We start from the raw sequence: 27384 nt of genomic DNA, 5'->3' as shown, positions 1-27384 counted from the left end.
GACTGTTAACACCGTTAATACTAACAAAATTAGTATTAATAGTTTAACATATTTACAACAAAAATGTGTAAAAGAGATTAGCATGGCAAAAAAGTCAAACAAAACTAAAACATTTAGTAATAATTGTGATTAATCAATTGTGATATTGATTCAAGGTCATATCAGCCAGCATCATTACATGACAACAGGTGGCTCTGAGTGGAATGATTGGAATGGGGTCGCAACAAAATCCACCTAACTGGAAAAACAAGTTCTGGAAGTGTCACGATACAGTGTCACGATAATGACTATATAAAGTGTCTGTGCAGCTCTGCATTTCCCCATGAGAGGTGAACAGAGGCACATAAGCAGGTAATATGTTTATTTTTAAAACATTTTCATTTCATTCATCCAGGTGTAAATGAATCTCTGAAAGGGCTTTTCATTTTGTTTCGATTGTGTTAGGCTGATAGATTTTCTGATATTTCAGAAATGGAAGGTAAAATCCAACTGCTTGTGCTGCTTTTGTCAGTGATGAGTAAGTATTTTATCCTTTTTATTCTCTTCCATTTGCTCGGGCGCATTTCAAATTCACTAACTTGCTTGTGAGCGTTTTATTGACTTTCTCAGATTTGTATACAGTAATGTGTTTATCTTCATAGGTGGAGCGGCTGACAACGATCTAGGTCAGTTGAGATTTAATCTTTTCCGTTGTTAGTCATGAAAATAATTAAACATTTGTGAATATGTATTTTGTACTTTGACTGGATTAAAATTTGGAGCCGTTTTCTGTGGCTAATGTCATTGAAATGAGTATTTAGATTTCATTTTTTCCAAGTTTATAGTGACATGTTTTATAAACTGGTGTTATCATTTATGATAATATGACTAATATATATAATCTTTATTTGTAATCATTTATATACTGATATTGACTTGGCCATTGAAGAATATTCCATTTTCATTCAAAATGTCTAAAACCGTATTAGAAGTATTTTTAGGGCCATTTGCCATCCGTACTGAGGTGCCGCAATATGAGTTTTGTAACTTTTAGCTGAATTCGACCAGTGATTACAACCGTAAACACCTCCGATTTCATATTTCTACTTCTGTCAGCAGTCGTATTATAAATTAACACCTTTAAACCTGTTCCACTGGAAGCCGTACATAGTATACCTAAGAATGCCTCCACCTTGTTTGACAAATTATGTTTTAAAAAACAGCTTTTCATTTTGCTTTGAATGAAAAGCAAATCCTTTTTTAAAAGTTTCTCTTTCTTTGAAAATTTAGATACATTGCTTAGAAAACATTTAATGCTTAAATGGTACAGTATATGACGTACTTTTGTGAAACCTTTTAGATAAATTAAGACTGGAATTATACACTTTCATCACACCTTGACTGTTTTCTATCAAATTCATTGAGGTTATAAAGTCAATACCAGAAAAACTCAGTATTTTGCCCAAATACAATACTATTGGACCTGACTGTATGGTACAGGTTTGCTGAGCACTAACTATTGCAAAGTCCTATTTGAGACTAATATGTGTGTTAATGTTGTTTCTTCAGGAACTCTTTATCCGATAGATGGGACTGAAGACTCTCGATCAAATGAAGGAAATTCACCAAGGATTTCCCTGGAAAGACCTTTCGTCTATTTTGGACGGATGTACAATGACACTTATGTATGTAACATTAACGCAGGCAGAAACTCTACGTATACACTCACATACATACATATGTGAGTCACCAGCTCACTCACCAGCTACTTTATTAGGACTGCTCTTAAAAAGTGTCTGGTGAGCGTACATAGAAATTGCCATAAGTGAAAGTAATGTTTCCACCTGCTTATTTATTTCCAGATTAATCACAATGGATTCCTAACATTTGACGACTCAATGTCAGAATACTTACCTAAAAGGTTCCCACACAATCCGAAATCAGACATTATTGCTCCATTGTGGACAGATTTGGACAACAGTAAAACTGGTCATATATATTACAACCAATACACCAGTGGCAGTGTTCTCCAGCAGGCTACACAGGACATTAATTCCTACTTCCCAGACATCAAGTTCACTGCCACTTGGGTCTTTGTGGCAACATGGCATGAGGTGGCCTACTACCCAACTACAGGAACAGTAAGTCAACAAAGAGCTTGTCTTGCCCACAAAAATGAAATATGACAGTCTGTGATTGAAAGACATGAAAATGCTCATTCAAAAGACAGAATTGAAAATGTGCGTTTAATCTGAATAGATAAATTATTGCTAGGATAAAAACATTTTTTTTGAAACAGTGCACATGATAATAAACTGATCTTTTCCAGAGGACAACTTTCCAGGCGGTGTTAATCTCTGGAGGCCAGTCCTCATTTGTGCTTATGAACTACGACATAATTGCCGAGAGTTCTCATGATGTACAGGTCAGAACCTTTACAGTTGATTTATGGACAACTATTTGTTGTGGCTGTGAATGACTGCATCTGGTAATGTTTGAATTTGCAGGCTGGCTATGATACAATAAACTCCAAGTACTATTTCTCTATCCCCGGATCATTCACTAATAATGCAACAGGCGATGACTCTGTTATCCGCAACAGCAGCAATGTCGACGTACCTGGTCGTTGGGCCTTTCGGGTCAATTATGATTCAGAAAGCTACACTTTCAATGGTAAGTCTCAGGCTGTTCTTTAATGAGTTCTGTTGGTAAGTATGCATTCATAATGAAAAGTGATGTCACCGGGGCTTATAGCTGCATAAAAAGCACATAAATGGAGATAAAACAACCTGAGGAAATGATATCCAACCCAAGTTGAAAGTTTTTCACAGCAAAGAGCAGAATTCACCCGTGGAATCACTGGATTAAACTACTTCAAATTTCTTGGCTCACTTGGTTCTCACTGCCTTATGTATCGCAGAGAAAACCATTCTAACAAACTGGAAACAAAAGTCTAATCTATGTATTAATCAATTTAGGAATCTTTCGGTAGATCATATCGGTAACGAGATAATGTCTGCTTCCACTAGACATCATTGGGCAGAACTGCATTCTCTCTGGTCCCCGTTTATGGGCTTCATCACCTAGTGGGGTCGGGTGGGTGGAGATCCTGTAACTCTTGGAATTCGGGGTTGACTTGGGGTGCTGGGATCCGGGCTTCTAGTGGCCCTTGGGGGCAGGTGGGGGGTGTGGGGGTCGTCACGGTGGAGCTCTGTTCCTGACCTGGTGGGGAATTTGGTGGTCTTTAGGGGGGTGTTACCTTGTGGCGGTGGGTGGGGTGGTTGGCAAGGGCCTGGGTGGCGGACCGGGGCCCCCCGGCCTGGGGTGGCCTATGGGGAACATGGGTGCCTATCAGGGTCAGTACCACTGGCCCTGCCTCCTGGCTTCCTGCTCCTCTACATGACTCACACACACATTCACTTAGGTCTGAGGGGTTGGGGGTCCGGGGCGTGGCATAACCCAGGACTGCCTGCTCCTCAGTTTTTAATAACATCTTAGACACCTCTACACTCAACAGATGTACACTCAACAAGGAAGTCATATTCCTGACCTCCTTGGAGGAATATTCCTCCAAAATGAATTTGATATTTTAATGTTAATGAAGGTAAACTTTTGTTCTGCTTTAATATAAACACAAGGGTAAAACAACTAAACCAACCTGATCTCACAAAAATCTGTGAAATTCCCACGACCTCTCACCACTATTTTCCGTGGCACCAGCAGGGAAATGGTATAATTCCGTGTGAGTACCACGGATATTGTACTATGCGAAGTCAATGGGCTCCGTTGTCGTGATATATACACGGATTATTACATTATTATTATTATGTATACATTATTCTTTATTATAGTGGCTAAGTTATGAGTTTTTGACACGCAAGTTACTGTTTGTTACTGTCAGTTTGTAAAAGCACGTTTTTAACGCTGTTTAACAGTGTTTTAATGGTGTTTTGATGATTTTTAACAGTATTTTGACGACGAGTATCTAACCGTGTTTTCTAGTATTTAACGTAAATTCGAGTATTTAACCATGTTGTTTGCTGTCGCCATGACGACGGAGGTGGCGTAAGTGATGTGAAATTATTATTTTTAGCAAAAACCACAAGCGTTTCCTACTTCTAACCAATCAAAAGTGGTGCAATAACCTAACCAGACCTTAACCAGAGCGTCGTCCAGCCACAAAATATCATTTTTAATTGCTTTTGAACCAGGAAGTGGAGACAGGCGATATTTAAATTAATTTTAACCATGTTTTACCCCTTAACCATGTAATACCCTATAATATTCTATAATCCTGACCATGTAGAATTAAAATAATTTTCACACATTTAACAATTATATATTTAATATATATTTACACAAATGTGTGTATCATGCCCTTAAACTGCTATGTGCACTCTTATTTTAGTATTAACAACCTCCATTTCTGTGAAAAAAAAAAATTTGCTAAGAACTACATTTCCCTAGAGTCATGCTATACAGCCTTATGCTAATCAGTGCCATATTTGTAGTCACATTGCTTTGGTAAACCCTAACGTATAAAAACGTTTTAAAAAACATATACCGTATTTTCGCGACCATAAGGCGCACATAAAATTCTTTTTTCTTTTTAAAAATGTGATGCGCGCCCAATGAAACGGTGCGCCGTATCTATTACCTGTATTACGGTAATGTAAGGCGGACGGCCACCATGAGAACGGTAAAGGGAGAAGGGGGCGTGTGAAGCCCCAGTGAGTTGCGGACGTGAATGAGACCATCCTCAGACTGAAAGCAGTAGCGCTGGCGGAAGAAATCACTGACAAACACATCCAGCCCAGACACATCCCCAACCAGCGCGGTGGAGAGACGGGACCAGCGCGGTGGAGAGACGGGACCAGCGCGGTGGAGAGACGGGACCAGTGCGGTGGAGAGACGGGACCCGCGCCGGGGAGAGACGGGACCCGCGCGGTGGATAGACGGGACCCACGCCGGGGAGAGACGGGACCCGCGCGGTGGATAGACGGGACCCGCGCCGGGGAGAGACAGGACCCGCGCCGGGGAGAGACGGGACCCGCGCCGGGGAGAGACGGGACCCGCGCGTTGGATAGACGGGACCCACGCGTCGTCATTTATCGTTGTGCTTGCCTGCCATGCTGATGGACAGAAACTGCCACCAATGGTGATTTTTAAAAGAAAGACTTTGCCTGAAGAGACTTTTCCAGCCGGAGTCATTATAAAGGCGAGTGAAAAGGGCTGGCTGGATGAAGGGATGATGATCGAGTGGCTGAGGCAGGTCTATGTGTGGCGACCCGGTGTTTTTTTTCACACATCATGCGTAGGCTAACGTGTCTGCTGGGACTGTTGTTCGGGCTTTTGCCGAGGGGCCGCACGGCACAGAAAGTGACTCTGACAGCGAGGAAATTGGGACTGGCGCAGCTGAATTAGCGGAGCTCTTTAATGCAGAAACAGAGGATGAGGACTTTGAAGGGTTTGATTAATGTAAAAACTGAAATAAAATACAATCAAACTAAGTTTTGCTCCCGCTCTATTTCTAAATAAGCATACTTGTGTGCTTGTGTGTGTTTTGCGGCGCGCGTGTGTGTTTTGTGGCACGCGTGTGTGCAGCTCCGTGTCTGTAGACTGCGCCTTTTGGGTCGGTGCGCCGTATGTGTGTTTTAAATCCAAAAATTACACACAAAAATGAGGGTGCACCTTTTCACACAGTGCGCCGAATGGTCGTGAAAATACGGTATCAATTGAATATATCTATTATGTAGTGCATCTGAAATAGTAACTACATTTTATAGAGATGATGTATGTTAAGAAATTGTAAATATGTTTGTTTATTTAGGATTGTTTATTTAACGTCATGTAACTGACTGATGTATTCACAGTGATTCAATATAAGTTGTAAATGTACCTGTGTACGGTTTATTTTAATATTTACCATTCAAAAGCACAATATATTTAACGGTTTACTTCCACGTAACAGTAATCAATCACCACACATCCACGATCCATAAATTGAAATGTTAAATAAAGTTTATAAATAAAAAAAAAAAAAAAAAAAAACACGTCCACGTCGGGGCCTCGTCACGCGATCAGGATCTCCGCTCGTCACTCTATGACGTAGAGGGGATTCCCAGGGAATTCCCTGTGGTGACGAAATGGGAGAATGGTTAAAACAAAGAATTTACATATCGCCTGTCTCCACTTCCTGTTTCAAAAGCAATTAAAAATTATATTTTGTGGCTGGACGACGCTCTGGTTAAGGTCTGGTTAGGTTAATGCACCACTTATGATTGGTTAGAAGTAGGAAACGCTTGTGGTTTTTGCTAAAAATAATAATTTCACATCACTTACGCCACCTCCGTCGTCATGGCGACAGCAAACAACATGGTTAAATACTCGAATTTACGTTAAATACTAGAAAACACGGTTAAATACTCGCCATCAAAATACTGTTAAAAATCATCAAAACACCATTAAAACACCGTTAAAACAGCGTTAAAAACATGCTTTTACAAACTGACAGTAACAAACAGTAACTTGCGCGTCAAAAACTCATAACTTAGCCACTATAATAAAGAAAAATATATACATAATAATAATAATGTAATAATCCGTGTATATATCACGACAACGGAGCCCATTGACTTTGCATAGTACAATATCCGTGGTGCTCACACGGAATTATACCATTTCCGTGTTGGTGCCACGGAAAATAGTGGTGAGAGGTCGTGGGCATTTCACGGATTTTTGTGAGATCAGGTTGAACTAAACACAAAGGGAACAAAAGCAGCTGGTGAGGCTAAAGTGACACAGTCTGAATATCTGTGCATTCAAATCTTTATGAATTAATGCTGATTTTACAGTTGATGAGTTGAATCTTCATTTCAGGATAATGAATAAATTGATTAAATAAACTAAATTAATTAATAAGTTTTATGTTTATTTGTTTTTTCTTGTTTTTTTTTCTGTTAAGCACTTTGTGTTTCATTATTTGTAGGAAAAGTGCTATATAAATAAAGTTTGATTTGATTTGATTTGAAAAACAAGACCAATATACACAAGGGTTAACGAGACACAGGTGCAGACACGGGCTTCAAAATAAAACAGGAACTATCAAAACCATAACATTAGTCACACCAACACACACTCATCACCAGGGACAGGAGGAGGTCTTCCTCCACCCATGTTTTCCGCATTCGGCCTGGGGCGGGGGGACCATGGGAGGGACTGATGGCCGGACCCAGGTATGGGCTCGCCGTGCTGCCTGGACTCCATCCAGCAGCCCCCCTCCAGGGTCTGGAGGGGGGCTGCTGGGCTGTGCCAGGCCTCCAGGGGGAGATGGGAGTGGTGAGAGAATGCTTGTCCATGTCTTTGTTAGTTAGTGTATTTTGGTGTCTGTGTGGGTGGTTGTCCTGCGGTGGACTGGCGACCTGTCCGGGGTGCGCCCCTGCCTTTAGCTGTAGTTGGCTGGGACGGGCTCCGGCGGAGCCCCGTGACCCTGCACGGATAAGGCGGGTATAGAAAATGGATGGATGATGGTGATAAATGGTGATGAAAATTACAGGCCTCTCTCATCTTTTTAAGTGGGAGAACTTGCACAACTGGTGTCTTACTAAATACTGTTTTGCCCCACTGTATATGCTTTAAGTTTTACCAAACTTGGTATTAAATATTAATATATATGCAGACAAGGGAAGAAAAAAATAAAAAAATAAATACATTATAAAAACTGCTTCAAATTTTCATTGCACTAACAATAAATTGTGTTGAATTACATCATATTCCTTTGAACAATCTTGGAAAGAGATTGCTTAGACAACACCGTCCGTAAACTATTGCAAAGTCCTATTTGAGACCAATATGTGTGTTAATGTTGTTTCTTCAGGACCTCTTTATCCGATACATGGGACCACAGGCCCTCGAACAGATGATGGAAGTTCAAGGATTTCCCTGGAAAGACCTTTCATCTATTTTGGACGGACGTACAATGACACTTATGTATGTAACATTAACGCAGAAAGAATCGCATACATGTTTAATGGAAGGCCATAAAAACATTGGAATAAAATTTAAGTTTCCTCCACTGATTAAAAAAACCTCCACCAAGGTCATTGCAAAATATAAAATTGAAATTGTGTTTCGTGTAAGTGATGCTGTAATAGTACAATTTCCCTCCCATAGTCATTAGCCTTTCTCAACAATAATTAAATTGAATTTCACTGTTCTTGATAATGACATCCGTTAGATGTAGTCAGTTCACAATAAAGTGAACTAAAGAGTAAATGTTAATAAATGATTACCTCGCTGACAGGGGAAAGATTGAAAAGGGATGGTGATTCTCAGAGGGCCTGTGTGTGTTGTATACCTGCGTGGGTGATATGAGAAGACTAATATGTAAAATCTTGCCACAACATAAAGAAGGATTGTCGTATTATTGATGCATTTATGCAAATATGTTTTGATACTTTAACAAATAGCTGTATGGTATTGCTTGTTCTATGCTAAATTTAAATAGCAGCTGTTTGGCCACATTTTTTGTAGCATTGTCTAATACGTATACACTCACATACATACATATGTGAGTCACCAGCTCACTCACCAGCTACTTTATTAGGACTGCTCTTAAAAAGTGTCTGGTGAGCGTACATAGAAATTGCCATAAGTGAAAGTAATGTTTCCACCTGCTTATTTATTTCCAGGTTAATCACAATGGATTCCTAACATTTGACGACTCAATGTCAGAATACTTACCTGAAAGTTTCCCACACAATCCAAAATCAGACATTATTGCTCCATTGTGGACAGATTTGGACAACAGTGAAACTGGTCATATATATTACAACCAATACACCAGTGGCAGTGTTCTCCAGCAGGCTACACAGGACATTAATTCCTACTTCCCAGACATCAAGTTCAGTGCCACTTGGGTCTTTGTGGCAACATGGTATGAGGTGGCCTACTACCCAACTACAGGAACAGTAAGTCAACATGAGCTTGTCTTGCCCACAAAAAGTACTTCTTGAAATATGACAGTCTGTGATTGAAAGACATGAAAATGCTCATTCAAAAGACAGAATTGAACATGTGCATTTAATCTGAATAGATATAAATTATTGGTAGGATAAAAACATTTTTTTTTGAAACAGTGCACATGATAATAAACTGATCTTTTCCAGAGGACAACTTTCCAGGCGGTGTTAATCTCTGGTGGCCAATCCTCATTTGTGCTTATGAACTACGACATAATTGCCAAGAGTTCTCATGATGTACAGGTCAGAACCTTTACAGTTGATTTATGGACAACTATTTGTTGTGGCTGTGAATGACTGCATCTGGTAATGTTTGAATTTGCAGGCTGGCTATGATACAATAAACTCCAAGTACTATTTCTCTATCCCCGGATCATTCACTAATGCTACAACAGGCGATGACTCTGTTATCCGCAACAGCAGCAATGTCGACGTACCTGGTCGTTGGGCCTTTCGGGTCGATTATGATTCAACAAGCTACACTTTCAATGGTAAGTCTCAGGCTGTTCTTTAATGAGTTCTGTTGGTAAGTATGCATTCATAATGAAAAGTGATGTCACCGGGGCTTATAGCTGCATAAAAAGCACATAAATGGAGATAAAACAACCTGAGGAAATGATATCCAACCCAAGTTGAAAGTTTTTCACAGCAAAGAGCAGAATTCACCCGTGGAATCACTGGATTAAACTACTTCAAATTTCTTGGCTCACTTGGTTCTCACTGCCTTAGAAAACCATTCTAACGAACTGGAAATAAAAGTCTAATCTATGTATTAATCAATTTAGGAATCTTTTGGTAGATCATATCGGTAACGAGATAATGTCTGCTTCCACTAGACATCATTGGGCAGAACTGCATTCTCTCTGGTCCCGGTTTATGGGCTTCATCACCTAGTGGGGTCGGGTGGGTGGAGATCCTGTAACTCTTGGAATTTGGGGTTGACTTGGGGTGCTGGGATATGGGCTTCTTGGGGGCGGGGAGTGGGGGGTGTGGGGGTCGTCACGGTGGAGCTCTGTTCCTGACCTGGTGGGGAATTTGGTGGTCTTTAGGGGGGTGTTACCTCGTGGCGGCGGGTGGGGTGGTTGGGAAGGGCCTGGGTGGCAGCCACTTGCATTGAGCTGTTCTCTGGACCATTCCGGTGTGGGCCTGGAGCATCCGCATCGGGGGGCTGGCCTCTGCCTGGTTGGGGGGTGGCTGCCTGCGCTGGAGAGGCATCGCTGTCATCGTTGGGGGAGGAGGGGGTCTCCCCCGGCGGGGGGGCACTCGGATGGGCGCAGCAGCTGGGGGACTCATTCTCAGGTTTATATGTTATTTGTCGTGGGTGTGAATGGAGGACTGTTGTACCATCTCCCGCTCCACACTGGGGGCTCTGACAGCGGCGGGGGCCTAGTCCTGGGGGTGCGGCAGGGTACTGGCCGGGTCCGGTGGACCGGGGCCCCCCGGCCTGGGGTGGCCTATGGAGAACGTGGGTGCCTATCAGGGTCAGTACCACTGGCCCTGCCTCCTGGCTTCCTGCTCCTCTACATGACTCACACACACATTCACTTAGGTCTGAGGGGTTAGGGGTCCGGGGGGTGGCATAACCCGGGACTGCCTGCTCCTCAGTTTTTAATAACATCTTAGACACCTCTACACTCAACAGATGTACACTCAACAAGGAAGTCATATTCCTGACCTCCTTGGAGGAATATTCCTCCAAAATGAATTTGATATTTTAATGTTAATGAAGGTAAACTTTTGTTCTGCTTTAATATAAACACAAGGGTAAAACAACTAAACACAAAGGGCACAAAAGCAGCTGGTGAGGCTAAAGTGACACAGTCTGAATATCTGTGCATTCAAATCTTTGTGAATTAATGCTGATTTTATAGTTGATGAGAGTTGAATCTTCATTTCAGGATAATGAATAAATTGATTAAATAAACTAAACCTCCCATTTTGGTGTTTCATTAGTCAGATATATTCTTGCACATACAGTAGGGTATTTGGAGGGGGGGGGGGCACTACTGGCACAGCCACATGGTGGCCTGACCTCCCCCTCCCTGTTTTAACTGCATTAGTCACACCAACACACACTCATCACCAGGGACAGGAGGAGGTCTTCCTCCACCCATGTTTTCCGCATTCGGCCTGGGGCAGGGGGACCATGGGAGGGACTGATGGCCGGACCCGGGTATGGGCCCGCCGTGCTGCCTGGAGGGGGGCTGCTGGGCTGTGCCAGGCCTCCAGGGGGAGATGGGAGTGGTGAGAGAATGATTGTCCATGTCTTTGTTAGTGAGTGTATGTTGGTATCTGTGTGGGTCCTGCAGGGGACTGGCGACCTGTCCGGGGTGCGCCCCTGCCTTTTGCTGTAGTTGGCTGGGACGGGCTCTGGCGGACCCCCGTAACCCTGCACGGATAAGGCGGGTATAGAAAATGGATGGATGGATGGATGGATGGATGGATGGATGGATGGATGGATGGATGGATGGATGGATGGATGGATGGATGGATGGATGGATGGATGGATTGATTGATTGATTGATTGATTGATTGATTGATTGATTGATTGATTGATTGATTGATTGATTGATTGATTGATTGATTGATTGATTGATTGATTGATTGATTGATTGATTGATTGATTGATTGATTGATTGATTGATTGATTGATTGATTGATTGATTGATTGATTGATTGATTGATTGATCGATCGATCGATCGATCGATCGATTGATTGATTGATTGATTGATCGATCGATCGATTGACCCGCTTTCGGGCGGGTGCTGGTCCGCCTGCGTCGACTGTCGAGCTGGCCCTGTCTCTCCAGGCAGGCTGGCCTCTCGCCAGGTGGGGCTTGTGGGCCTGGAGGGTGTGGACCTCTTGGCCACGTGATCGGCCTATGTCAGGTGGTTGGTGCTCGGCTGGGTCCTGGTCCATCACCGTAGGTTTCCTGGCTGCCTCCTCCCGTGGTCATGGGGTCACGCCTTCCCTCTGTCGCCTGCTGGGAGGGGACGGGGCTTGCTGGCCGGGGATTTCCTCCCGCCCTCTTCTGGCCCTCCGTGGGCAGCTGGTGGTCTGGGTTTATTCCTTGTCGGCTTCTGGTCTCCCAGGTGCTTGTTTTCACTTTGCACACACACAGTTACACAGACATACACACCTGCTCACTCACTTACATACTCACCCCACAGTTTTGGGGGACAGACAATCACAGTAGCGTAGTCTTGATTCCGTTATAGAGACCTGAAATGGTTGCTGTTTGTGTCTCTGCTTGTTCCTGTTTCTGTTCGTTTGTTTTCTCTCTTGCAGATTCTAAAGGCCGGTGTCCCCATTTCAGATTTGCAACCCCCACCCCACCCCACCCCCACCCCCCATCCCTCTTACATAGTGTTTAAGAAAAAAAAAAAGGAGATTAAAATGCATATACTGTATATGCTTTAAGTTTTGCCAAACTTGGTATTAACCATTAATACTGTATATATGCAGACAAGGGAAGAAAGAAATTAATAAATAAATAAAATAAAAAAGAAATACTTCAAATTTTCATTACACTAACAATAAATCGTGTTGAATTACATCATATTCCTTTGAACAATCTTGGAAAGAGATTGCTCAGACAACACCGTAAACATCAAGATCAATATAGCAAGTTCAAATCCATTGAGGTTATAAAGTCAATACCATAAAAACTCTGTATTTTGCCCAAATACAATACTATTGGACCTGACTGTATGGTACAGGTTTGCTGAGCACTAACTATTGCAAAGTCCTATTTGAGACCAATATGTGTGTTAATGTTGTTTCCTCAGGACCTCTTTATCCGATACATGGGACCACAAGCCACCGAACAGATGATGGAAGTTCACCAAAGATTTCCCTGGAAAGACCTTTCGTCTATTTTGGACGGACGTACAATGACACTTATGTATGTAACATTAACGCAGGCAGAATCGCAATAAAGTGAATTGAAGAGTAAATGTTAATAAATGATTACCTCGCTGACAGGGGAAAGATTGAAAAGGGATGGTGATTCTCAGAGGGCCTGTGTGTGTTGTATACCTGCGTGGGTGATATGAGAAGACTAATATGTAAAATCTTGCCCCAACATAAAGAAGGATTGTCGTTTTATTGATGCATTTATGCAAATATGTTTTGATACTTTAACAAATAGCTGTATGGTATTGCTTGTTCTATGCTAAATTTAAATAGCAGCTGTTTGGCCACATTTTTTGTAGCATTGTCTAATACGTATACACTCACATACATACATATGTGAGTCACCAGCTCACTCACCAGCTACTTTATTAGGACTGCTCTTAAAAAGTGTCTGGTGAGCGTACATAGAAATTGCCATAAGTGACAGTAATGTTTCCACCTGCTTGTTTATTTCCAGGTTAATCACAATGGACTCCTAACATTTGACCGCTCAAACTCAATATACTTACCTGAACCGTTCCCACGATATGCAGCGGCAGACATTATTGCTCCATTGTGGACAGATTTGGACAACAGTGAAAGTGGTCATATATTCTACAACCAATACACCAGTGGCAGCGTTCTCCAGCAGGCTACACAGGACATTAATTCCTACTTCCCAGACATCAAGTTCAGTGCCACTTGGGTCTTTGTGGCAACATGGTATGAGGTGGCCTACTACCCAACTACAGGAACAGTAAGTCAACATGAGCTTGTCTTGCCCACAAAAAGTACTTCTTGAAATATGACAGTCTGTGATTGAAAGACATGAAAATGCTCATTCAAAAGACAGAATTGAAAATGTGAATTCAATCTGAATAGATGTAAATTATTGTTTGGATAAAAAGAAAAAAATTCGAACAGTGCACATGATAATGATCTGATCTTTTTCAGAGGACAACTTTCCAGGCGGTGTTAATCTCTGGAGGCCAGGCCTCATTTGTGCTTATGAACTACGACATAATTGCCAAGAGTTCTCATGATGTACAGGTCAGAACCTTTACAGTTGATTTATGGGCAACTATTTGTTGTGACTGTGAATGACTACATCTGGAAATGTTTGAATTTGCAGGCTGGCTATGATACAACAGACTCCGCGCACCATTTCTCTATTCCCGGATCATTCTCTAATGCTGCAACAGGCGATGACTCTGTTTTCCCCCGCACCAGCAACGTCAACGTACCTGGTCGTTGGGCCTTTCAGACTGACCATGGTCCAAAAGGCTGCACTTTCAATGGTAAGTCTCAGGCTTGTCTTTAACGAGTTTTGTTGGTAAGTATGCATTCAATATCAAAAATTATGTCTGGCTTACAGCTGGAAAAAAGATAAGAAGAAGATAAACAACCTGAGAAATTATATCCAACCCAAGTTTAAAGTTGTTCACAGCAAAGATAGCAGAATTCACCCTTGGAAACACTGGAGTAGACTGCTTCAAATTGTCATTACACTAACAATAAATCGTGTTGAATGACATCATTATTCCTTTGAATAATCTTTGGGGAAAAAATGCTCAGAGAACACCTTAAACATCAAAATCAATATAGCATTTTATTATTTACACAAGTAAATTCAGCAATTCAAGTGAATCCCATGTCCACAATAATTTTGTGTACCTTTGGTTGCATATAAAGTCATGTTGGGGCCCACCTAAAAACCAAGCCATCCAAAGGGCAACATCCACTTTTCTGGCTCAAATTAAAAAGTCGCCAACCATCCAACTTCTGGGCTGAGGCCAATATGGCATTAAAATTCCTTGCAGTTGTCCTTGCAAATTCCTTCATCGGTCCAATAGGCTCAACCGAAACTTAATTTGACATGTTTTTACCCTGCATATTTCAGCATTTGAACATAGCTATTATAACCTCATAGCTGGCTAATGCAGAGGACATTTAATCGAAATGTTTAATTTTGATAAATTACATGCTACTTCCCCCACACAAAGAGTCATGTTAAATCTCCCAGGACAACCATGAAAAGTTTAAAGCCATGTTACTGTGCACAATGACTAGTTAGCGCATTAAATCTGTGCCTTAGACTAAGCTTATGTTTTGATTTTGTTTAAGGGCAACCTGTGCAGCTGGGGTATTCCTTCTGGAGTGACAACAAGTGTGCAGAGAAGTGCACCTGCACCTCATCAGGCCTGCAGTGTTCCAACGAGCCCTGCTCCTTTTCCCAAATATGCCAGGAAACTTCCTTTTATTTCTCCTGCAACACAGTGTCGAGACGCATCTGCACCATCAGTGGTGATCCACATTACTACACCTTCGATAATGCAGTGTTTCGCTTTCAGGGCACCTGCACTTACGTTCTTTCAGAACAGTGTAAGAATGACCTGCCCTATTTTAGAGTAGAGGGTAAGAACGAACACCGAGGCAGCACAGATTTTTCTTGGACGCGACAGGTGAAGGTGTATGTCTATGATGAAACCATTGAGCTTGTCAAAGGACATCCTGGTAAAGCTAAGGTCAGTGAATTTGAATATGGGTAAATATTTTAAAGTTTATCAAGTATGTTTTTTGCTTAGTTAACTAACCTGCTGGTGTGATTCCAGGTTAATGGAATCTTTTCATCCACTCCATTCTTCCTCAATAACAACACAGTCCATGTTTATGAGTCAGGTTTTACTGTGACTGTCAGCACTGACTTTGGCCTGATGGTATCATACGACGCAAACCATTATGTCCGGATCAGCCTGCCCTACTCTTACCAGAATGCAACATGCGGCCTCTGTGGAGACTTCGACGATAACCCTGATGATGATCTCAGAACCCGTGAGGGAGAGGTTGTGAGCTCTGATCTGGATTTTACCAACAGCTGGAAAGCAGCTGGTGATGATGAACCTGGTTGTGAGGCCCAGTGTGCAGGTCTGGACTGTGCTGCCTGTTCTGCAGATGAAACAGCATTATACAGCGATGATGCCCACTGTGGTATCCTGCGGAACAGTTCTGGACCCTTTGCTGCAGGTCACCAACAGCTTCCCCCTCAAAAATTTATGGAAAGTTGTATTTTTGATCTGTGTGCTGGTGGAGGGTACCAGCCCATTCTCTGCCAAGCCTTAAATGTGTACACAACTGAGTGTCAGCAAAATGGTGTCCAACTACCAAGCTGGAGGAGACCTGGCTTCTGTGGTACGTCTGTCAGTGGCTCAAAATATATCTGAAATAAAACACTTTTCAATTTGCTGAAATTTACAGAATAATGTTTTCTTTTTTGCAGAAATCCCCTGCCCAGCTAACAGCCACTTTGAGTCCCAAGCCTCAGGATGTCCACCCACCTGTGTCAACCCGAATTCTGCCTACAACTGTCCGCTCCCTGATCTGGAGAGCTGTGTCTGTAATGAAGGCTACATCCTCAGTGGTGGTGTCTGTGTCCCTAATGATGAGTGTGGCTGCAGCTTTGAGGGTCGCTACTGTAGCTCTGGGGAGACAGTCATACTAGATGAGGACTGTGGGAGGCAATGTAGCTGCAGTTATGGCTCCATGACATGCAATTCACATGGTTGCGGCCCACATGAATCATGCCTAGTAGTGGATGGAGAAAGAGGATGCAGACCCAACAACTATGCTACATGCTTGATTAGAGGCCCTGGGTCATATCAAACATTTGATGGAGTGAAATACCAATATCCTGGGGCTTGTCGACTGACCCTTACCAAAGTGATGGAATTGGCAGATCACCCGCACTTTATGGTGACTGCAGAGAAAGTCCCCAGAGGGCAAGAGGGTTTTGCACGCGTCCTGAAGTTTGAGGCAGAGGGGACACAAGTCTCCATTGAGATGGCAAAAAGCAGCATAATTAAGGTAAATTGTTGAAGTCTGTATTAAGTAAATAAGATAAATGTCTTTAAGCGCAGTGGCAGTATTTTCTGTCACATATAAACATATTTACAGCCTAGTTCAAAAAAGGGTTTTGGCCTCAAAAGTTAGATAGCATAATTTATTTTTGTGTGATTTATATAAATATATGCATCTATTTGAACTAATACATTTATTTAAAATGTGAATTGTAGCCTTTTGATTGACAGTTGGCTCAGTTGGCCCACTATCACATCCTCATTAGCATTGTCATACTACTAAGCCTAGTGAAGCAATTAGCAGTTTGTGCTAAACCAATGTCGGCTGACAGCAGCAGCAGTCATTTCTAGGTTTGCCATCGCAACAACATCTGAAACTGGATATTCTGCTCGAAATCTCCTGAAGCAGCTGGTAGCCATGGCTAATTTTGATTGATATTAGGTGGACATGTTCTGTTTGGCTGCCCGGGCCTGTTTGTTCCACTTATTTTCAATGTTGTGTTGCTTATTGTGAACAAAAAGAGGCTTCAAAGACACTCTTGAGAAAACGTACTTGTGACATCATAGAATGTCTGTCCAGTAATTTTTCAGTCTATGGTGATAATCCATTGGTTTTCTAAAAAGTGCCTTTGAAACCTCTTTTTCTTTGTGCTGTATTGGGCCATGCTGTAAATGAACAGACTGGAAACCGTCTGGACCACAACCTGATTATTTCCATTAGCTTTTTTAGTTTGGCTGCCTTAGTTGATTTTAACCTATAATGCTTTTTAATATTACTCTCTATTCTCTCTGAGCACAACCTGCCCCCTGCTTCACTAAGGTTTGTCCTTGAACCCCTATAGGCCAACCCTCGGCCAGTCGCAGTGGTCTGTACAGTTACGAGCACAAAAAAACATGTCAAATGACTATGCTATGTTATTTATCGCTCAGAAGTCAACACAGCACTAGGTGCTGGGTAGCAAAGGTGATGACAACCGGCCATTGGCTTTACTAGTCACCAATCAGAGGATCCTGCCCTCAGACCATCCCCTTAAATTGTTCCTTGATAGTCTTATACCTGATCTGGTACGAAAAAAAGACAAACATGGAGGTCGACTGAGATTGACCCAGTTTTGGAGAAAACAATGTCCATATCGGGGTCTTTCCTTTTTAAATAACATTTTATCATTTTGGTTTTCAACACGGAAATTCCTATTACCCGGGAAAATTAACATCACCTGTTTAAATGCCCCGCAGGTTGATGGTGAGCTGGTCAGCCTACCCTACAGCTCTGGGTCCACCCGTATCAGCATTTACCAAAGCAGTGTTTTCAGTGTCATCCTTCACACAGCCTTTGGTGTAACTGTGCAGACAGTCTGGCCTCACTTTGTGCGTGTCACTGCACCTGCTGTCTACGACAGCTCACTTGGTGGACTCTGTGGAAACTACAATGGTTACCCGAAAGATGACTTCCTTACACCCAATGGCGCTCTGGTCAACAGTTCTCAGGAGTTTGGGGACAGTTGGCGAGATGGTTCCCTCGTTGCTCACTGTGCGGAAAGTGTGAACGATAACCCATCAGTCAATTTCAATTCTAATGAGTTCTGTGGCATTCTCAGCTCACAAGATGGACCATTTACATCTTGTTTCGGTGTGGTGGACCCACAGGAGCAGGTGGATGTGTGTTCGGATATCCTCAGGGGCTCTAAAGATCCTGCATCAACACTGTGTGAGGTTCTTCGCGATTATGCGCTAATGTGTCAAGAGAAGGGTGTTTCCTTGGGACCGTGGAGGGATTCAACTGGCTGTGGTAAGCAGCTTATCTCCATATTGGATACATTTTAGATATAGATTCCAATCATGTGACAATTTCTGCTTGAATTAACCTGTTATGTTTTATTTATCAATGTGTTTCATTGTAGAGCTAGCCTGTCCTTCAAACAGTCATTATGAACTCTGTGGGACCACTTGTCCTTCTGCCTGCCCGAGCCTCTCCTCCCCCTTCACCTGTGACACTCCGTGTCAGGATGGGTGCCAGTGTGATGACGGCTTTGTCCTCAATGGAGACCAGTGTGTACCACCAACATCTTGTGGATGCTACCACCAAGGACGCTATCGGCAAAGTGGGGAACAGTTCTGGGATGATGAAGAGTGTCAGAGCTTGTGCACCTGTAATGGTATGACTGCTGCAGTCCATTGTGTCCCGGACTCCTGTGGTCCTCAGGAGTCGTGCCGTGTGGTGGAGGGTAAGTTTGGATGCCATCCCAACCCTCATGGCACCTGCTCGGCCTCCGGAGATCCTCACTACGTTACTTTTGATGGCCAGGCCTACAACTTCCAGGGAACCTGTCGCTATGTTTTGGCAGCGGTTTGTAATGCCCTTGATGAAGTCCAAAATTTTTCTGTGGAAGCTAAGAATGAACCGTGGAATGGGTTGCAAGTTTCTGTCACAGCTGAAGTCTTTGTTGATGTGTTGGGCTACCAAGTGCATATGTCTAGAAACCTCCCGGGTATGGTAAAGGTGAGTCAAGCCATTTAAGGAAGAATTTCTGAATATATCAGTAAAAAGTGTTTTAGCTGCTGAGTTAAATGTCACACTGTACATTTCTTAAGTTTCTAAAATTATGTTTCTACAGGAATATGTCATCATACTTCCACGTCCATTTCTCACATATTCTTGTGATAAAAGAATATAGACGCAAAACGAATACATGTAAAAAATAATACATTCTTTTATTTTTGTTATTCCACAGGTAAATGGAATAACAAGAAATCTCCCTATTCTGTTGAATGGAAATCTATCTATTTTCGCCAGTGGAACCCAAACATTTGTCACAGCAGATTTTGGTTTGAGTGTTACGTATAACGGACGAAGCACAGTGTCTATCTCTGTACCTACAAATTACAGGTATCTGCTGTTCGCTACACCTCATATTGAAGTATTTTGATGATCAAGTGTTTCACGAAAATGTTAGCACTTCAGAAATGAGTTTCCTATTAGTTGCTTATGAATAATTTCAATTATGATATTACCAACAGAGGAAAACTGTGTGGACTCTGCGGGAACTTCAATGAGAACCAAAGTGATGAATTCCTCATCCCAAATGGATCAATAGTCACTGATCCAGATGATTTTGGGGCAGCCTGGAAGGTTCCAGGTAACTCCTCCTGCAGTGATGGTTGTGGATCCTCCTGCCCACAGTGCAACAATGATGGCCCTGCCAGAGCTCAGTGTGAGGTGATTCAGGCATCCGACGGGCCTTTGAGCTTCTGCCATGAGGAAGTGGATCCAGCACCATATTTCAATGACTGCGTGTTTGATGTTTGCGTGTCGGGAAATGGGGGCCACGATCTTCTTTGTAGGGCCATTGAAGCATACGTCAGTGCCTGTCAGTCTGCAAATGTCCGAGTCTACCCTTGGAGACAGAAAACCACCTGCAGTGAGTAAACAGTCACTGTGATGTTATATAATCAGTTTAACCTTTTAAAGCCTGATATATTACATAACACGAAAAAAATTCCCACATATTCTTATTTGAAATGTAAATTATATATTGGAACCAGAAACACTTAAAATTTTGTATTAAAACAATTTCTAAATAGTTATTTTCCTTATCAGTGTGAATACATTAGGTACATTTTATGTATAATTTATTAAGTTGTTTTATTTTTATAATTTTTTGGTTTGTATGAATCTTTATTTCCTTTTTAGATTACGAGGATGATACAAAGGTCTCAGAAATTAAGTTATCAAATATGATACATCAGGCGTTATAGGGATAAAAAGTGTTTTCTCAAAGTTTTTATTAAATATTGCAACTATTGACAACTGACATTGTGTATTTTTCTGTATGAAGCAATTGACTGTCCAGAAAACAGTCATTATGAGCTGTGCGGAACGGCCTGCGACCACACCTGTGCCAGCAGCACTGATGCCACCTGTGTGCATGTTTGCTCAGAGGGATGTTTCTGTGATAAGGGCTTGGTCAGGAGCGGGAAGACGTGTGTCCCAGTGGAGAGCTGTGGCTGCCAACATGATGGCTTCTACTATAATGTAAGCCACTTTTAAGTAATTTTTTCCCCCCTGGGATTAATTTATGAAATTATTGAACAAAGTTGTAGCAATCCCTTTTTTATCGGAAAAGAGGATAAATATGTGACTACTTGGTAACAGGGAATAAACAAATCTTGTTCTAAGCAGTGCGGCTACTGTATAACCGGCAATAAGTGGAACATTTGTTTAAAAAAGAAAGTAGAATACAATAACAGCAAATATTAACTTTTTTAATTCCTTTTTTCCCCTCAGCAGCATCTATTTGTTTTACATAAAAAAAATGCTCAGAAAGGGGGAATTAATGAATGAAACATGTACAGAAGCTGCTTTCTTCTTTTCAGGTATGAATGGATAGCTTAGAAATCTAGATGTACCATTAGGAAATTTAAATGTGTTTTGCAGCTACATTTTTTTTTGTACGTACATCTTTCTAGATGTGGGTCTGGTTAATGAACGGAGGGAGCATTCTGCTTCTTTCTGTAGCTCAACAGCTCTATAGTCCCTCTGCTGCTGCCCTGCAGTTACTACTTCTGCACATTCTGATGTTAAATTTGGCATGTGAAAACAGGAAGACTATTATTTGAATGCATAATGAAAACTAAGTTTCACCCAACCTTCTATGCCTCTGGGTCTAACTCAAATCCAGAGAGGAAATGAACTAATCCTTTACAGTAACCGAGCCTCAGAGTAACTCTTCATCTTCTGTGCTGCAGCATGGTGAGTCCTTCTGGACAGAGGGTTGCTCGCAGAAATGTGAATGTCATGCTCCCAATGACCTGCGCTGCTCAGCTGCATCGTGCGGTCCTGCACAGCAATGCACCATCAGAGATGGCCAGCTGGGATGTCACCTGAACAATGCCATGTCCACTTGCACCGTGTGGGGAGACCCTCACTACATCACCTTCGATGGAGCCCTGGCACATTTCCAGGGCACATGCTCTTACGTCATTACTGAGAGCGTAAGCCACAGCAGCAATGAACCCCAGTTTACGGTAGTGGCCACCAATAATCACCGTGGCAACAACCGTGTGTCGTTTGTGTCTGCGGTGGATATTTACCTCTCAAACCAGCCAGAGAGTGTACATGTCCAGCTTGGACCCAACAAAAGAGTGAAGGTAAACGCTCCTTTCAAGATGAACAGCTTTCCATGTGTTCTGACTTCTTGTTTAACCATCTGAGATCTCCTCCTCCCAGGTAAATGGAGCTGAGGTGTCTCTTCCCACCGCCGCAGGGACTTTAGCTCAGGTGCTCAGGCGGGGCAGCAACATAGTGCTTGATGCAGGTGACTTCAGTGTCCAGTTTGATGGCCAAAGTACTTTACTGGTCAGAATGGACCAACACCATCAGAACAGAGTCACCGGGATGTGTGGGAACTTCAACAGTGATGCCACAGATGACAAAGTGTTACCAAATGGCACACTAGCACTAAATGACAATGAATTTGGTCACGGCTGGAAGTCCTCCACAAGCCAAACAGGGTGAGCTGTTATGATGAGCTCAGCAGTTTAACTGTAACTCTGCCACACTAATAGCAGCGTGCTCTGTCTTTTCCAGGTGTGGATCCACAGATGAAGATATCGATGGACTGAATGACTGTCCCTGTTTAGAAGAATACTCTGAACTCTGCAGCGTCATCACCAACACCAGTGGTCCATTCAGTGATTGTCACCCAGACTCTGACCCTCAGCCATTTTTCACTTCCTGTGTCTATGATCTCTGTCTCTACACTCAAGCTAATGGGATGCTTTGCTCTGCTGTCTCGGCCTACGAGAGCACCTGCTCTGCTTTGGGGTTCAACATCCCCGAGTGGCGCCCTGCTTTACAGTGTGGTATGTTTCCACCGGTTAAATAAGATTTTTCAGAGGTTGTTACTTGCCATTTTTATCTTTTCTTGGGACTTCATGCCTTCGTTTTATGTCACTGCGTCTATCATCGTGTAATTTTTTTTCTCTAGCGGAGTCAGACCCCTGTGAACAGCTGGACTGCACAGAGGATGAGTGGTGTGGGCAGAAAGATGGTGTGTACGGCTGCTTCTGTGATGGACACCAGAATCAGCACAACAGTGAAAGCTATGGTGAGAGACAGCCTCCTAACACCCTACCGTGTCATTGGTGAGCTGACATGATGTTGCTGGTTGTAGACACTGTTAGAGAATTATGACATTGGCCAGGTTTCCCAGATCCGACCCTTCTTAAGGATTTAAGAAGGCTCTTAAGAAGGGTTCAACTAAGAAGGGGCCCTAAGATACGGGTGTTTCCCAGATGACTTCTTAACACCGTTCTTAGGACCGTTCCTAGGACCGCTCTTAAGATCGCTCTTTAGAGGAGCTGTCCACAACCGCGGTTCTGAAACCAAATCAATCGATGCCAGGCAAATCGATCACCGATCTCTATCAGCGCATTTTCAGACACAGCACTGCTACCTAACGCACTCATTCCCTGCTGCATGTCCGTTATGTGTGTTATAATGGAAAAACTAAGATGATAAATATACTTTAATGACCCTTTTTCATGATGAAAACAAGACTGCAACTAAATAAGAAGTAGTCTTGGTAAGAGAATAATGAGGAAATGTATCGTTTTTTTTTAAATGTGAAAGATGGACGAAAGGACAAATTAACTTAACGATCATTCAGCATATTGGACCACGTTGTATCCTCCTGACTAGTAAAACAGTATCCTTCACCTCAAAAAAATATTCTGAAGTTTATTTAGCTGCTTGACCTTTTTCACTATTAAGCAGAATCTTGCATTCATCAACGTTGTATTTGCGGATGTTTGGAGACACACAGCGGGTGTGTGGAGACCGCAGTGCTGCTCCTCAATGCAGTAATTCCCAAACACGTAGCTGTCATGGGTGCCCCCCGGCCACCTGGCAACGATGTCCGTTATCAGGCCCTCGTGGTCCACCACCACCTGCGTGTTGATGGCAGAAAAGTGCTTCCTCCCAATCCAGCACGGGTCCACCAAGGACGGATTGAGGATGGGGATCAAGGTGCCATCCACTACACCAATCACCCGGGGGATCCCAGCCATGGCGTGGAATCCTTGGTGGACCTGGCGGATCTCCTCCCTTGTCGTGGCATCTTGATGTGCGCTCGGGCATGGCGCAGGAGGATCGGTGTCACGGCTGCCACACTCCGTGACACCGATGCCTTGCTCAGTCCGGTGCGTTCCCCCACCACCTCCAGGAAGCTCCCCACTGCATACAAACGCAGTGCAGCCAGTAACTGGACCTCCGGGCTCAGGGCGAAATTGCACCGGGTTGCCCTCCGGATATGTGGAGACACTGACGTGATGGAAGCCGGTACCTCATCTGGATAGCCCAGTCCGACAGCACGTCCAGGGGATTGAAGTGCTGACGCACGAATGCTTTCATATAAACCAGTGTTTCTCAATCCTGGTCCTCGTGGGCCACTGTCCTGCATGTTTTAGATGCTACCCAGCTTCAACACACCGTGATACAAGTACCTGTGTCATAAACAGAGTTGTGCAGACCTTGGTGACAAGCTAATGAGGACCATTAATTAGAATCAGGTGTGTTGGTGCAGGGAAACATCTAAAACATGCAGGACAGGGGCCCACGAGGACCAGAATTGAGAAACACTGATATAAACAGTTCTGCTTCGCGCACGGCGACGCGGTTGATTTGCAGCGAGAATATGCTGTATAGCAGCCATCTCACACGTGTGATAAATGATAGGATAGTCATGATGATCGTTTTATTTGTGCGTAATGCATAAAGCATATACAGGAACACACTTGTTATTCCTTATTTTTCTTTTTTTTTCCCCTTTGCTGTCACCAATGAATGCTAAACAATATAAATATAAAGTATAAAATAGATCAAAATTAGTGCGGTGTGCATTGTTTTGATATCTCATTGCTTGGTGTGATATTGATTTGCCTGACCCGCCTGGATCTGTGAGTCTTTGTTCACTAAGACGGTTGTAAAGACTGGGTCAGCAGCATCTTTCATTTCCTTCTTAATGAAAGAGCTTCTTAAGCTAAGAGTGACTCTGGGAAACGCGTTTTTCTTTCACAGGCTCCTTAAGAAGGTTTGAAAGAAGCCCCGGCCATTGTCAACTGCATGAAGTATCTTTGTGGCGTATTGATACTCCATACATTGTCAGCACCACCGCTGTTTTATAAACCTGCAGACTTCACTAAGTATCTCTAACCTTCAAAAATATGTTTTTCACTGTTAAACAGACTCATCCATCTCTTGTGAGAGCAGTGCAGGCAACATGTCCCTCTCTCGCTGCCAGCTGTTTGAAGCAGGCTTTCAATCCGATGTCCTTCATCTCCGAGACGACTCCTGCAAAGGGACCATTCAGGACGGACGAGTGGTGTTCCACTTTGACAACGATGAAAACCTGTGTGGGACGGTTCTCACGGTACATTTTATAGACTTGCATAATGTTATTGGAGACCCGATGCTACCATCATAAACTTATACCATTTTGTACAAAACTTTAGAGCAATGGAACCCATTTCATCTATGAGAACACCATCAAGGGTGACGTGGACCATTATGGAGGCGTAATCAGTCGTCAGAGAAGCATCCAACTCCTTTTCCGCTGTGAATACATTCTGAGCCAGGCCTTGTCTATGGATGTGGCAATCAGCCCTGTGGAGAGGTGAAAATATGATCTCTGCATGCTTAAATTCTTTTGCAACTTACCTCAGTCCTTATTCTGACTCTTCACTACAAAGTATACCGTTGTAACAGCCCGGAACTTGCAGATCAAAGATGAATGTGTAATATTCTCAACAAGACTTGGTCTGAGAAAGTCAATGTATCTGCCACACAAAAATGAGAGGAGGGGTTAACATATAATTTCAATTTTTTTATTTGTTTTTGTTTCACAGTCTATTGAAGAAGAAGCTTCCAGTTGGCAATGGTGTATATCATATGAGAATGATCCCCTTCACGGACTCAAGCTTCCTTACACCTTACCAAAGTAACAGCAACATAGCAGTAAAAGTGGATGATAGGATTTACGTGGCAGTGCGAACAGATGGAGTGGATGGACGGCAACTCTCCACCCTTCTCGACTCATGCTGGGCCACGCCAGTCAACGATCCAAACTTCCATGTCCGCTGGGATCTCATTATTGCAGAGTAAGAAAAAAAAATCTCTTCTCTACTCATTAGCTCCATCCAACCTTCATCCCAAGTTCACCCTTGTTACCTCTCTACTGTTTGCCTGCTCACATTCTAACTTTTGTCACTGTCACCATGTAACAGGTGTCCTAATCCAGAAGATCGTACAGTACAGCTGTTACAGAATGGCAACTCCACCGAGGCCCATTTCTCCTTCAATATGTTCAACTTTAAGAACTATTCATCCATTTACATTCATTGTGACGTCCATTTGACTCTTACGAGAGAAACTGACGACTGCACAGCTGTAAGTACTAGCTGCTATGTGTACAGTATAATGAAGTGATGGACCAGCAGAAGCCTAATGTTGTTTTCCTGCAGCACTGCAAGCCGGGTCACCACAGACACAAGAGGGATGTATCACATCATGACTCTTCAGGCATCTCAGTTGGGCCACTTATCTCACAGACCGATCCCTCTGGTGAATCTCTCCCCTGTTTTCATGACTCTGTAGTATTGTAGATGAAATACAGCTTGGGTGACTCACTCCATCCATGTTTCTCCTTCTACAGATGCCGGAGTCCAGAGTAGCGGCGCTTCACGCCAGCTGACTTCCATCATCGTCCTGACTGTGATCTTTCTTACTGCCAAAATTCTCGTCCAGTAAGACGGAAGAGGAATTGAAGTTCAGATTCTTTCAACATTTATCTAGTTTTTGATGTTTTGAGGGCTTTCACTTTGGGCGTTATGTGTGGCCAGGTATGGGTTGCTCCACACCTAGGTGTGTGTTAATGCTGCTGTCTTCTCCCCCTCTCCTTCCTCTTGGTTCCCTCGTCCACAGGCTGGCAGTCAGTTAGCAATCAGGAGGTTGGGTTTTGGCCGGGATCTCCATCTCCTTTTGGTTCATTACTTTTGGGTTCACCTTTTTCCTTGTTTATTTTCTCCCCAGCAATTTAAAAACAAAAAAATAAATAAAATTTGTTTTCAACCCTTGAAATCTTTGTGCGGCGTCTGTGAGGTTAATCAACCTTTAAACTTGTTTTGTCCTTATGAAACTGTCACATGCTTGGCTAACAGAAGTCACAGCAGCCACTTCCTGATCTACTCAGGGTTTTGGACTGTCTGGTGACATGTCTACTGTAGTGTGATTGACTTAATCACACGTTATCACTTCCACCCATTGTCCACTACCCATTGTCTACTGTCTATTGTTCACGGTTCACTGTCCTTATATGGTCATTTCCTGTCAAGTTTCTTAATAAAAGCATCATGCAGGAGGAGGATCTTGGGGAAGCTCAGGAGTTCTCAATGAGGGCCACGTTGCCCTGCACTCCTCTGCTCTCCCCCTTCTGCAGAAGTGCGTTAAAAACCCATTCCAAGGTAGTCTCTGTGTCTTTCCTTGTTATGAATTTATGTAATGTTGATTTAGACCTAACACGTCCTTAATATGTTGTGGTCTCATTGAGCCTAATTGTTTACTTTTATGAGGCCGTAACAG

The 27384-nt window shown here is 42.9% G+C and overlaps 1 protein-coding gene across 2 annotated transcripts; it reads left to right on the top strand.

Moving 5' to 3' along the window:
* Positions 1-327: 327 nt before the first annotated feature.
* On the top strand, positions 328-26883 carry LOC133419304 (alpha-tectorin-like). Of its 2 annotated transcripts, XM_061708392.1 has the most exons (33): positions 328-351; positions 470-517; positions 642-665; positions 1549-1664; positions 1842-2120; positions 2309-2404; positions 2487-2652; positions 7856-7968; positions 8670-8948; positions 9147-9242; positions 9325-9490; positions 12789-12904; positions 13373-13651; positions 13849-13944; positions 14027-14192; positions 15019-15419; positions 15507-16083; positions 16172-16755; positions 17985-18537; positions 18650-19248; positions 19481-19635; positions 19767-20167; positions 20585-20781; positions 21495-21896; positions 21976-22259; positions 22336-22610; positions 22736-22855; positions 24993-25177; positions 25260-25420; positions 25653-25904; positions 26031-26193; positions 26268-26367; positions 26459-26883. In XM_061708392.1, the coding sequence occupies exons 2-33, from the start codon at positions 472-474 to the stop codon at positions 26551-26553; spliced, it is 7542 nt and encodes a 2513-aa protein (XP_061564376.1). In that variant the 5' UTR covers positions 328-351; positions 470-471; the 3' UTR covers positions 26554-26883. The 2 variants fall into 2 exon arrangements, with proteins under 2 accessions (XP_061564376.1, XP_061564377.1); XM_061708393.1 differs by lacking the exons at positions 2487-2652; positions 7856-7968; positions 8670-8948; ... (3 more) ...; positions 13373-13651; positions 13849-13944.
* Positions 26884-27384: the final 501 nt, after the last annotated feature.

The sequence above is a fragment of the Cololabis saira genome, chromosome 19 (genome assembly GCF_033807715.1).
Source record: "Cololabis saira isolate AMF1-May2022 chromosome 19, fColSai1.1, whole genome shotgun sequence".
NCBI classification, from domain to species: Eukaryota; Metazoa; Chordata; class Actinopteri; order Beloniformes; family Belonidae; genus Cololabis; species Cololabis saira.
This window is presented reverse-complemented; position numbering and strand designations above follow the sequence as displayed.

What these genes read in the sequence shown, in the direction of transcription:
- LOC133419304 (XM_061708392.1), top strand. Translation starts at nt 472, where the DNA reads ATGGAAGGTAAAATCCAACTGCTTGTGCTGCTTTTGTCAGTGATGA. An exon ending in GCACAACAGTGAAAGCTATG is followed by an intron (nt 22,856 to 24,992) that starts GTGAGAGACAGC and finishes ACTGTTAAACAG; the next exon opens with ACTCATCCATCTCTTGTGAG. An exon ending in CTCACAGACCGATCCCTCTG is followed by an intron (nt 26,368 to 26,458) that starts GTGAATCTCTCC and finishes CTCCTTCTACAG; the next exon opens with ATGCCGGAGTCCAGAGTAGC.